Here is a 13818-nt window from a genome sequence, read left to right as displayed (position 1 = left end):
TGGCAGTCGTCTTTAAAAAAAATGAAAGGGGTTTAACTTTGATTATACCCGGGGATCGAGTGATAACTGTACGATGATATATATTTCCGGTTTATACTCGACTTCATATTATATATATATATATATATATATATATATATATATATATATATATATATATATATATATATATATATATATATATATATATATATATATATTTCCGGATTATACTCGACTTCATATTGTGGCATAAAGTACAATCCTTAATCAAAAATAAGTAATGATAATTAAGACTGTTGTGATTAGTAAAGCGGTCAGTAATGTGGTCACGTACCAGTTCACCATAGCCCAATATAGTAAGCGAGACTTGTCATTAGGCAGGCTGTCGCATTGTTTCTTTGGCTGAGCTTACAGGCCAAGGTGACGCACCGGAGCGGTCCCCGGGTTGTACCTGCAGGAGTAGTGGAGCTATCGCTCTAGAAAGTGAATCACGTTAAGTAGTCATCTGGAAACTAAATTATAATACTTGACTTTTCAGGTAAGCATCTAGTTTTCAATTAGATATTTATCACTGACCATTATTAACAGTCGTATTAGTTTTATAACTTAGGAAGCGCGATTATCTTACACACTGTGGCTTATCGAATTGCGGTCGAGCGTTGGCAGTGAGCGCACAGCGACGTCCATCAGACCGCGTCGCTCCTCGGCTCGCTAGTCGCGCTGCACTGCCGCACTGGAAATCGAGCGGCCGTGCCGCTGCTCACTGGGTGGCAGTGCGTTGCTTTCGAACTACAAGAAAAATGGCCACAACGTTTGCTAAGCCGCAGAGTCGAGGGTAATCGAGTCTTCGAAGTGCTAAAAACTGAAATGAGTGCTGAAAAGTGTCATTTCAACTGGGTGTCTGTATCAGTTCCTAAGGTAACTAGTAGAATTCAGTTTACCAGCTAAGTAGTCAACGTGATTCTTCTCGTCTCTGCCGTCCGCTGGCACTGGTATATACTTTGACGAAAGAGCCATAAGTTTACCTCTAAAATCCTACTTTTTTTTTTTTAATAAGCAATGGCTGGATTCCCTGAAACGCTTTGTTTATATGACCATTGACAGCTTAGTAAACAGAAATAATTTTGAATTTTTTGTCCCTCATAAAATGGTTTCAAACGCCGGATGGATGAGTCGCATACATGATGGTGCTGTTTAAGCATATAATCTGTGCCGCTTACTCTGCAGTCCGTCTCGCTGCGAGCAACATGCCAAACCCACCTGTAAGAAGCCAAAAAACTGTCCCCGTGATTGGATCAATGGTGCAGGTTGTATTGGAAATGATTAAAAGTGTGTGGTGATCTCTGAAATAAAGAATTCCACAATATATATCGGATATAATGTTTAAAAGTAAGGTTTTCGAGGTATACGAACAAGGCTTTTGCAGCATAGTACTACCAGTTGAGATGCTCGACTGAACGGAAGCGAATAATGTTAAACAGTACCTTTCTTCCACCGTGACTAGTACAGAGGTTCACTAAATATTAGCAGTCAACCTTTAACTGACAAAATACAGCGTCTGGTTGCGATTGGATGTTTGTTGCTGGCTGTTAGTAAAAACAATATTAGGTTTTGGAACACCGAAAGCGCGAATGAGCTCTGGGCTATGGCACAATGGTTTCCGCCATTTTGAGCGTCATTATAGAAACCGGGCGGCTGTGGAGTATACATGCTCGTCGACAGCGCACATTCTACGCACCCTTCTGTTTCACTCGGCTGGTTAGCTGTAGCGGCAGTCACGTGGTGTGTCGTCAGGTGATCTGAACCTGCATAGCCACCAGTGGCTTAACAAACTTGTAGCTTTTCATCTTCACTTTTTCCCCTTCACTTGCACGCTGTGTTATGGTACCACCACTCTGTTAAGTTTACCGTCCCGCTGCTGCCGATCATATGATCGCCGCGCGATCGGCACATTCAGCTTCTTTTTTTTTTTTTTTTTTTTTAACCACTCGCCCTCCCTCGAAGTTCTGTGCATGCTGTCCAGTTGCCATGGAGCAAGTCCAAGACTAGAGATACGGCATTCACTAGCATCGGTAAAGGTTGCTGCAGCGAGAAGTCGCTCGAACACGGCATTTATTGATTTATTCACGTACGACCTGAACAGCGCTGAACAGGTGCGCAACAGCACGACCATATACAATGGACTCCGGCACATGCGCAGCCTGGGGTCTCGGCAGGCCTCGCCGTCCACGGGCCTAGTGCTGAATAATGAGATGCACGCATTCACCGAGCGCCTTCCGGACCGTTACTGGGGTCATGCAGGCGTCTCACTCAACTTCGCGAGTCCAGGCAAGCGGCCTTTGTCACCGCTGGCACCCTCGCTGGTGCTCGACGCCGTCACCGGAAGTCTAGTGGCTGCACTGGCCGCCTCCGAGGACTTCGAGCTGCCACAGTACGCCGCCCTGGTGAGCAGTAAACACAGTCTATGGAAAACAGTAAGAAAGAGCCATGTTAAAAGCAATCTGCAGGGCAACAAAACAGCTACATGTTCTTGTTGAACTGTTTTGAAGGTCTCCTCCTTCCCATTAAAGTGTAAAGTTCAGGGTGTGGGAACGACAAAAGATGAGTGAGTGAGTGAGTGAGTGAGTGAGTGAGTGAGTGAGTGAGTGAGTGAGTGAGTGAGTGAGTGAGTGAGTGAGTGAGTGAGTGAGTGAGTGAGTGAGTGAGTGAGTGAGTGAGTGAGTGAGTGAGTGAGTGAGTGAGTGAGTGAGTGTGAATGACTTAAGTAGCCACCCTAGCCTTAACGTGGGCAACTGGAGCACTGAAATCGGCCGTTCCTTAAAAATTGCTTCCGTCGCAAACTTACCTACAGCTCGTTGAATATTAGAATGCTCCTCCCATTTAAACCGCTGAATTCTTGCAGGTCAAATTTCGCACAAAAACTGACATTTCGTTGTCGGTATTCTTAGTACCAAATTTGTTCGGGGTATTTACCTGATTCATAAGAAAAAGTCAGATGTTCGCATCGTCTGTGGAAGCAGCGAAGCAGAAGAGCTACTGTCACGGCGATGACAACGGTGGCGTCGTGTGTGTGTGCGTGTGTGTGTGTGTGTGTGTGTGTGTGTGTGTGTGTGTGTGTGTGTGTGTGTGTGTGTGTGTGTGTGTGTGTGTGTGTGTGTGTGTGTGTGTGTGTGTGTGTGTGTGTGTGTGTGTGTGTGTGGCACGAAAAAAAGTACTGACGACCCAAGGATCACCGGTTAAGCTGGAAGAAACATTCTACGGCACGCATGTAATTGTGCAACGCGCTGTAGGTGGAATCGGTACGCGTTCGACTTGTGATATTAAGAGACTTTAGTCTCAAAAATCGGTTACGACCCGATTTAAATTTGCAAGGTCGTTGAGCAGGACGAATTACGACAGGTAGGTGAATTTTCCAACGCTTTCGTTTATCCTTGACGAAGTAGCTTTAAATTTATGAATTGAGAACCATTCACTTACTTCTCGGTCGCGGTGTGATCGTTCCTGATTACAAAAGTGTAGAATTTAATTTATAAAATTAGTGACCCTGAATGCTTACATGCTTGGATAATGGCAAATTAGGAAAACTGGTGCTATGAGCTTCGTAACTATTAAAACGCAACAGAAATAACGTAGCAGTTTGCCCAATCTATTGAAAGTGGCTGACAGAACATTCGAGAAGATAGACTATACATTTCCGTCGTAGCATGTGCAATGCTATTTTTTATTTACCTTAGAAATTAAAGCGGCGCCGACGACTACTTGTTATATGGTCATTTGGGAACAAACTTCACAATGGGGTTTTTCGCAAGGTGAACAGCCGTTAAAAACGGGAACGGTTATTTTGGAGCAAATTAAGAGGTCACGCAATTTTTTACCACGCCTGCAGACTACCCTCTGCGGTTTTGGAAAGATATCCTTCTACCGCTTACTTTGTATTTGAATATTGCGATGTCATTTCAGAAAGCCTATTACAGTAATACTGTTATACAGTGTTACAGAATGCCTGTTTCCCATTAATTTTAGAATTTTTTCCCACTATAGTGTGTCACTTTCGTTGATGCAAAATATTGTTTTGCTTTTACCGCGTGTTCCACGCCACATTGAGCTATGTTTGCCTTTCCCCACGAGCAATTGCCTTTTGCGGTTGATAAACGCCACTGAATTAGAATTACTATATATAATCACATCTTGTTTGCGTCATTTCAATTTGTGTTACTGATTTGCCACGTGCCTTTTGCAATTACATATTTTTGTTTTTGTCTTGTTGTTGTTTTTTTCATTCCATGTTTGTATCGCCACCCTTTATATATGAGGCTGCTAAAGATTTTCACCGCTTTTTCTAACGAAGACCGGTTCCGCGGCCGAAGTGGCATTAAGCTGTTCTTAGCCACTAAACGTCTTTACATTTCTTTCGTATATTTCTAACCTAGCCCAAGAAGTTTTCTGACATATATATTGTCACGAAGACAGGGATTTATGGGTATCGGCAACAGGGGCAGATACACACAGTCAATACAGAGGTTCCCGGGAAACGGTAACACGAAGACACAAGCTCAAGAGTTCACAGTCCTAGCTAGCCGAAGCGCGCGAGAGTCTCCAACTTCTTCGTCGTTCAAGCGCTACCTCGAACCGTCAGGTGGCATTATTCCCCCCCTCGAAAAAAAAAAACCACAAGCTCGCAGAAACAAAAACTGATCCGGATGGCAAATGCGGCTTTCAGCGGGTAAAATACGGCTTCATGCGAAGCACATGCACCAGGTCAGACGAGCACTGACGACTAGAACTCGGTACAGTTCCGTCTGGAATAACCTCGTACGTAACTTCTGAGAGGCGACGCAACACTCTGTAGGGTCCGAAGTAACGATTGAGAAGCGCTACCTCGAACCGTCAGGTGGCAATATAATAACTTTTACTAATTACAACTATCCGTAAACAGACATAACCACCCTTCCAATGGCACATCCTTTTCTAGTTCTTGATTGTTTTAAGGCAAGCGCCGATGATGACACCTGTCGGTGCTGCCATCGTACCTCGTCGACCTCATCTCGAGCGGCGCTTGCGCGAGTCGACAAGTTTCTTTCTGTACGATCATATTTCATCGCGGTATATTATGCATAAGCTGGCGCGGACTAAGCGCAACCTCTTTTCCTTTTTCCTTTGCCCCTACAATACAGATATCTTTCTTCCAACTACGCTTCCGCCTTTTCTCTTCCGCCGCTGCCCTCCTCACTCTCCATCAGCATCTCTCTGCTACATATTTCATTTGCACCCTCCTGGTCTGTGCATTCCATCGCTTTCTCCATGACCTTCAAATCTAATAGCGACTAGATGGGAAAAGGCTCGTTTTCTGCTGTCCATCTAGTGTCACCACTGCTTGAAGCCTTCGTGTAGGAGTATGCTGGAGGGAAATAGCTGTACTGAGGGAGACGATGATGGGGACCAAGCAGATCGCTCGACAGGCACCGCAGGAGCAGTCGCAGCAAAGTTGCATGGAGGCTCGCCCAGAGACCACTCGACTAGTTAGGGCAGTGACTCCATGCAGGGATGCCAGAACAGCAGCTCCGCTGGTAGAGGGAGGCACGCGGAGGGAGGAAGGCTATGAGGCGACCGGGGTTTACCCGGACGCATGGGACATCCCTCGGCTGCCTTCGTGCGAAGGAAGCAGGAGGAACCTTGCGTGTTGTAGGCGGCAAGCATACTGATGGAGGCCAGCAGGGATGCCAGGGGTGGCCTGGTGCTGGGCTCTGGCGATGATCTAGGTACTAGGAATGTGCTCCGGGGGAGGGGGTGGTATACTCGTGAGGCTGGACCGTGGTCCTGAAAAAGTCGACCATATGGTTGAAGGCCGACATTATAGGGGGCGTCTCAGGAACAGGATGTCAGCCTCTATGTCTGCTGGAAGCCGGAGATGGCGGTACTAGTCCCTAGGAGACTGCAGGTGGTAGCCAAGAAGGGACAGGAGCACAGCTGGTGAGCCCCTGTCTCGTCCTCCCCACAGAAGGAACAGGAGGGTAAAAGGCCATAACCTTCTGCTTTCCCCGCCCTTTCAGATTTCTCTCGTGACACCATCATCAAGTTGCGTCTCTCATAGCCTGAGTTGCTTTGGGACGTTAAACCCCACAAACCATCATCAAGTTGCGCATTTTGCCGCCCCGATCATGATTCTGTTCCTACGCGTCTGTCGATGATGATACAAAAGAGTGATAGCAGCGCAATCATGTAGTGTCTGTGCGCCATCTTCATCACCGAAACTTTATTGTTAACAGAGGAGATCCGGGCTCTCATGCCCCTGGTCTTCCGTACAGCCTGATAGTACTTTTTTTTTTTTTTGCGGACATGGCATCGGCAGCCTGGCCAGTTGCGATGATCTGCTTGGCAGGATCCGCGGAGGGCAGCAGTGTCTCCCAAGCCTCGCAAGTGGAAAGTTGTCCCAGGCATAGTAGGGGAGAATCCGCCGGGTAGATGAAGAGGATGTGGCAGGGGAAGCAGAAGGGAGCTGGCAGAGGATACAAGAAAGGCTAGTGGGTCCACACCATTATCGTAGGCAGGAAGACGGGAGGGTGCGCGTCTTGAGGCGTCGCCAGCGCGTCTGATGGTAGTTGTCTAGAGAAGGCTGGGACGTAGCTGGCTCGTAGCCGGAAATGCCTGAGTCAGCTCCCTGAAGGAGTGCATGCTATTCCACATGAATCCCGGATTAGAGGCAGCCGGCTCCCGCTTTAAAAAACCTCGAGCTAACGCATTGGCGGCCTCGTTACCGGGATTCCCGGAGTGTGCAGGCGTGGATATTAGCTCTACATGGCGGGGAGGGTTGGAGGTGGGCGAGCTGAGTCGCGTCCTCGAGCCGATCGCGACGGCCACGGCTGAGTATGCTAAATGCATGGAAGCGAACTCGTCCGCGCGCGGAATTTAGTGTCGTGGTTTTCGTGTCAGAGATTATATAGCGTTCCTCATATAGTTAACGCTATATAGATTATATAGTATTAACTTCCACGTATGCAAACGCGTAGGAGTGGGCTGCTTCCTCGGCTGCCTCCGAGTAGGTGACGGAGTTGACGGTAGCAAGATGATGTAGAGAGGAACTGGCGACGACCACACTCGTTTCCTGATCCATCATTTGTCCAGATCACCCGTATACCTTTCGTAGTACTGCAAAGAGCATGTGAAACGAAGTATAGACATGCCTCTTAGCCGCACTGCTACAAACTCTATGGCAGGCGCCCACTGCATTTATTTCACTCCTAACTCCCCGCAGGTGATGTGCCAGCTGTTTCTTATGAACAAGACCGTGGTTGACGCGGTGACAGCCTCCAAAGTACGCTACCGCCCCAGCCTCAAGGGCGTCTTCTATGACAGTGACCTGCCTCAGGTGAATGAACTTTTCACGCCTGTCACAGTCGCTGACACCCTGAACAGGATGCACATGTCTAGATCTCTCTTCAATATGGTATAGACCTATAATTGAACTGCGGTGGAGGCTCTCTTCATATTTATGATGACGCAGCAATGCCTAAATAAAAAAAAAAAGGCGCATTTCACAAAAATGATGGAAGACAATCTTTAGGATATTTCATTAAGTAAAGCGCAAACTATTGTCTAGTAAGTGAGCAAGCAAAGTAAGTCAGTGAAGAGCCATCAGTGCGGACAAAAACAAAACATGATTGCGACGACAGACCTGCTCGTTTGCTTTTTTTTTTTTTTTTGCGTCGGAATATGTACTTACGCTGCGACACTGAATATAAGCTTGGTGAAAATATTTACCATAAAAAAAATAATGTAAAGGTATCACGAAGTAATCTGAACGCAAAGAAAAGAGCAATTAATTGCGTTCGGTACGAGCAGCGCATGGGCGAGCACTGTATCTTTTCAAAAACTTAGTGGCTCATGTGAATATGTACTACGTTTTTCTTTTTTTCTTTTTGCGGAACTATAGCCGATACAACTGAAGAAGGAAGTGGCAGGGCCTGCAGCCAATGGTGCCAATCAATTTTCATGACCTCGCGGTTAATCCGATTAAGTTGCATCCTGAGATTTTACGCTAGCAGGTCCAAGCGTGTTCACGTCTTGATGATGATGATGATGAAAACTATTTATTGAAAGGAAAAAGAGAGGGGGATTTATGGGAATGGTCGAATCCTTAGTCCAGGATTCCGTTGGCTAAGACCGCTGCCCTCGCTCTTTCCACGAGGTCTCGCTAGTCCTCGAGATCCGAGCTGGACGCGGCTGCCTCCCATCCTTCCCACGTTAACTGCTGTATAGTGTCTATATAAGGCACTATTAGCCTGGCAGGCTCATACCATATGGTACAAATATGCTTTCTGCCCGCAAAATTTACATTGGGATGAAAAGTATTCTGGATCGATAGCGTAAAGCTTTGCTGGATTGTTAAAAGACAAGGTTTGTAATCGGCATAAATTTCACCGCTCTACTTTACCTAATTCCTTGACTTAGCCTCGAAACTTTTGCCTTGATAATGAATGAATGAACTTTATTTCCACCTAAAAGGAGCCCTTCATCTCCCGCCCCCGGTACGCAGGCCGGGGAGCAGGTCAGGAGGGCCCCGCAGGCTGAGGTCAGGTGAGGTTACAAGCACTCTTTACGGCCTCAGCCGCCAGGCGGGTCGCGTGCCGCTGAACGGTAGGATCTCCGCTCCGCAACCAAATCTCCCAGGCTTCTCCACTATCAATGTCAATGTTAATGCCGGCGCCTGGGGAGTCGGCGCATTCCTATATTATATAATCTAGCGTGCCTTTTTGGCCGCAATTTTTACATTAAGAATCTTCTTCCTCCCCGATCTGTGTTAAGAAAACCTAGACAGGGCAGATAGTTACCGGCTTGTAATCGCCTCCAGGTGCGTGCTTCATTGTTAGTGAGAGACCGATCTGGGGGAGGGTAGCGCAAGTGCTGTAATACGTCATTGTAGGTTAATAATGGTTGTGGCGAAGTATCTGTCGCACTTGTTCTGTGGACACCTTAACCGCGCCGTAAGGAAAGGGAGGAAGGTTGGAGTGAAAGCGGAAAGAGAGAAAGGGCTGCTTTAGTGGAGACGTCAATGATGTGACGTCACGCAACCGGAAGTAGAACCGAAAAAGGGAATAGGAAGAGATTGGTGCGCAATTTGAAAGTACCAGAGACTAAAATGGGTAAACAAGAAGTGAATTAAGGAACTATATAAGCAGCCGGAAGCAACCAACAGCAGCATCCGTGCTTTCGCATTACTCCAATGCAGATTCTGCAGTGCTCATTAATTTTCACGGCCTGGTGCAGGTGTCCACCGAGAAGTGTGACTGCTACTGTGCGTTTCCTTTCCTAAACAATTCTGACAGCACTGTGGAGTCTACACTGCACAAATGCGAAAGCCGTAGCGTTGCTGCTGCACACGGTACATCACGTTAGCTCTCATTATCATTATAAAATAAATGCACCGTCATTATCATTGTTACTGTCATCATTGTCGTTATCACTAATTGCAGCGTCATTGTCATCGTTACTATCATCCTTACGGTAGACAAGGAGATGATGTATGTTTCACGTTCCCGGGCATGGCGCTTATATTGCACCACGCAGCCCTATAGCTGGCGTGGTTTTTAACACATGTTGTGTGTTTGTCGTTTAACACTTTGTATGTGTAAAATCAAATTTCGAAGTTAGCAATAGAAAAAAAAGGGCGTGGCGCAGTTGGTTACAGCGCTCAGTTCGAGATCTGAGGAATAGAGGTGACGGGATTTATTTGTTTATTTATTGATTTGTAACTATCATCCTCCCTGTAGAAAAGAATTAAGATGTGTGTTTCACAATCCCGGGCTTGGCACAGTTGGTTAAAGCGCTCGACTGGGGATCCGAGGGATGTAGGTTCGATTCCCAGTGGAAACAGGATTTTTATTCTTCTGGTGATCAGCTGCAGTGTGACGGAAGTGTATGACAGGCTCGTGGCCGACAGTGTGAGCCGTTATAGGCTTTCGCCTTAAAGCGGTTTACATTTACATAAAGATTGTTGCATAATGTTGTTACGCGTAGTAAGGTAGAAAAAAAAACTGCTTTTTTTTCAACGTTATCAAATGTACAAACGGCGTCTGTATTTGATGCTTAAGAAATGCGATAGAGGCGATTTTAAGGCGGAAGGCTTTCTTGTCTTATGCATAGTGTCGGCAGAATTGTTCGCAAGAAGTGGCCACGCGAACTAAAGAAAACTGACTCCAGCTGGAATCGAACCACTATCCCTCCGAACCCCAGCCGAGTGCGCAAATCGCTACTCCATGACGGGCTCGCTTAAAAACGATCGTAATTCTTGTCAAGCGTAAGGGGGACGATAACAACAACAATAATGCATTTATTGATAATGGTAGTTATGATAGTAGCGATGATAATCACGCTGCAGTTAGTGATAATGATAATGATGGTAGTAGCGATGAAGATGACGATACAGTTAGTAAAAACAGTCCTGTAAAGTAAATTTCGCCATTTTCTCTCTTAAGCAGACCTAAGCACAATCCTGTAATTTGTATAACTGAACATTGCCAGAATGCCTACTACGTGTTTTTAATGTGTATTTTTGACGTTCAATAATTCGAAGCACATTGCCGATTCTGAAGACGTGCTGAAGACGGATCTCATGTCTGCTGTCAATCAAAAACACAAAAAATGATTATATAATTTCAGTCAATCGTCTAATCATCAAGCTTTATAACATACATGGTGTTAGAATTGTTCTAAAACCCACCAAGACAATCCCAACAAGTTATCTATCATAGATCGATGCTTGTGAATGGTAAAAAAAAAAAAAAAAAAACACCCTGTACACATCAGGAGCACTAAAGGCGCAAAGATCAAGACTGTGACAGTTTTGGGCACAATGAGGCATCCTCTCACACAAAGACGTCATCAAAGGACGCATAGCAGGTCGAAACAATTGATATTGTGACCACGAGTTTGTCCATTTAAAAATGGTGACGTGGTATGTACTCACATTTAATTCTGCGAAGACGAAAGAGAACACTAGTTTGTTGGCATTAGGTTTCTCAGTCCGACAAAAAGCCGTTGTGAATTTGTCAAAACCAATCTAGACGCGCAGAAAGAAAAATTAAAAACACTTCAGCTTCGCCTCAAGGGAAGACGGGATTACACCTATAACACCGCATTTCATTTCTCATTTTTCAATGCGAAAGCCTTTCTTGGCTTCGTGGTTGGCATAGACGGAAATCTCGGCTAAAACTTTGCGTTGACAGAAGCGTCGGCTTAGAATGTGGACATGGGGAGTCCGCAGAACTGCCAATCGTCGTATAGTAAGTGTTAAATATAGATAGTGATGTAGGTATAGCGGCGCAGTTGGAACGAGATGTACTATATCGCGTATAAGAGACGCGGCCGAACTGCGCCGAGCCTGGGTTTCGAAGCAGTGGCGGAATGAACAGACGAGCGTCGCTGGCCGCTGCACGAGGATACTACGCCACAGCCGCAACCGGTCACCCTTCGAAGTTACCACCACTCTGTCGCACTGTGCATAGCATGACGCCCTCTCCACCAATTCCGTCCGTGCGCAATAGATCACCGCCACCACATGTTGCCCTCATAGGCACGGTGCGTCAAGCAGTCCAAGTTCTATAATTCGCAAAAAACTAAGGTCCACAACCTCCGAGTTCACAGATATTTATTTACCTGGAACTTAACCGTATAACCCTAGCCTATAACTGAAAGCAAAATCAAACGCGGCCTGTTAGTGTACATTTTTTAAATTTGGACGACGTAGATAAAAAGCTGCATTTTGTCTTTTTTTTTTGTTCTTTGCGGTTCCGTGTCTCGTTTTTTTTTTAAGTTTTTTTTTATTGGTTCACAGGAAGGGAAAGGCGCAGTATCAGTCACACTTGCGCTGTGGACACCTGAACCGCGCCGTAAGGGAAGGGAGGAAAGTGGGAGTGAAAGTGGAAAGAGAGAAAGAGGAGCCGTAGTGGAGGGCTACGGAGTAATTTCGACCACCTGGGGATCTTTAACGTGCGCTGACATCGCACAGCACACGGACGCCTCTTCGTTTCGCTTCCATCGAAACGCAGCCGCCGCGGTCGGGTTCGAACCCGGGAACTCCGGCACAGTAGTCGGGCGTCTTACCACTGCACCACCGCGGCGGGCCGTGTCTCGTAAAAGCGAAAAAAAAAATAGCTGCGCCTTCTCTCAGCACGCGTTAGTTATCACATTTTTCTTGTTCTCGTTTTTTTTTTTTTTTTTACGCCTATAGAACTGCTTTTCGTAGGAATTATAACAGTCAGATGATAATCTGTGCTCGTGATGCATTTAGTCTTCACTTAGTCTCTGTGCTCATGCCTTTAATCTTCACTTAGTCCTCGTTTATTTTTTTTTTTTAGTGCGTAGCACTACTAGCCGCAATCACGGATTTCGCTGGGGTCTATCCGAAGCCGCTCACTCTCTCTCTCTTCGTAAACTTGAAGCGGAGAAAACTGTGCCGGAATACCCGGGTTCGAACCCGACCTCGGCGGCTGCGTTTCGATGGAGGCGAAGAAGAGGCGTCCGTGTGCTGTGCGATGTCAGCGCACGTTAGATCCCCTGGTGGTCGAAATTACTCTGTAGCCCTCCACTACAGCTCCTCTTTCTCTCTTTCCCTTTCACTCCCACCTTCCTCATTTCCCTTACGGCGCGGTTGAGGTGTCCACAGAAAACAAGTGAAACAGTTACCGCGCCTTTCCCTTCCTATAAATCAATCAATCAAAGGGGGTGTAGTGGTAAGACGCCCGACTACTGTGCCGGAGTACCCGGGTTCGATCCCGACCTCGGCGGCTGCGTTTCGATGGAGGCGAAACGAAGAGGCGTCCGTGTGCTATGCGATGTCAGCGCACGTTAAAGATCCCCAGGTGGTCCAAATTACTCCGTAGCCCTCCACTACGGCTCCTCTTTCTCTATTTCCACTTCCACTCCCACTTTCCTCCCTTCCCTTACGTCGCGGTTGAGGTGTCCACAGAGACGCCGGATGATGATGTTGCTACCTCTTCCGGTTCCGTGGTGGCACCACCCGGTTCCGGCGTTTCGACCAATCAGATGACTCGAGGTCACGTGAGATAACGACACTTCGATAACGATGCAAACTCGGAATACGGGCCCTGATCTATGCATGGAGAGGAGAGGTGATCATCCCCCTCATCGAGAAAATTTGCGCAAGAAAATAAGCTCTCTTTGATGTTTTTTTGTTTGTTTGTTTGTTTGTTTGTTTTTTGACGAAGAAAAACATGGTTCGAATAAGACCTCTTCAACCGCACCTTTCTGGAATGGCTCATACTCCTCCTCACCCTCCTCCTGTGTGAAGCCTACGCCGATTCATCACTCTGCCTTGCCGTGGCAAAAGGTGCACTGGCCACGTTCTAAAGTTCTGCGCTCTTCCCACTTACAGGAGACTGTGCGGGAGCTTCAGAACAAAGGGCACCGCATGTTGCTGCTGGAGGACAATGTCACCAACGCGGTCGCCATTTTCAGCGACGAAAACCATCGCGTATACCCTGCGGTCAACGACCGCATTGGCGGCTATTTTGACGGCAGCTGATGCTGCCGTGCTTCGACCGGAAGCATACTCGACTGTGGGTGTCCCGCAAAGGAAGGTTTTTGTGGATTGTATGTGCGGGGCTCACTACAATGCACTCGAATATTATACATTATCGCAAACAAGACAATTCGCGCTATACTTTCATGCTAAACTGCGTAATGATTGTGGCATCTGCATGCAAATGTAATTGGAAAAGAGAAGAAACTATTGTTAAAACTCACACTTTCAGCTGCCATCTTTCACAAGAATCAATAAAGGTCATTGCGATATGCACACAAAAATCATAAAGGTATGCA

General features: G+C 46.5%; 1 protein-coding gene across 1 annotated transcript in view; it reads left to right on the top strand.

Annotated features, from left to right (window-relative positions):
• The window catches only part of LOC146197439 (scoloptoxin SSD20-like), a 15405-nt gene extending 1883 nt beyond the window's left edge, over positions 1 to 13522 (top strand). The window contains exons 2-4 of the mRNA XM_084596480.1: positions 2183 to 2426; positions 7235 to 7348; positions 13373 to 13522. Coding sequence (XP_084452606.1) covers positions 2183 to 2426; positions 7235 to 7348; positions 13373 to 13522 — 508 coding nt within the window. The remainder of the gene's footprint in view (positions 1 to 2182; positions 2427 to 7234; positions 7349 to 13372) is intronic.
• Positions 13523 to 13818: the final 296 nt, after the last annotated feature.

The sequence above is a fragment of the Amblyomma maculatum genome, chromosome 3 (genome assembly GCF_055883805.1).
Source record: "Amblyomma maculatum isolate TAMU_Amacu chromosome 3, ASM5588380v1, whole genome shotgun sequence".
In the NCBI taxonomy this organism is placed as follows: Eukaryota; Metazoa; Arthropoda; class Arachnida; order Ixodida; family Ixodidae; genus Amblyomma; species Amblyomma maculatum.
The sequence above is the reverse complement of the archived record's forward strand: the minus strand, read 5'-3'. Positions and strand labels throughout refer to the sequence as shown.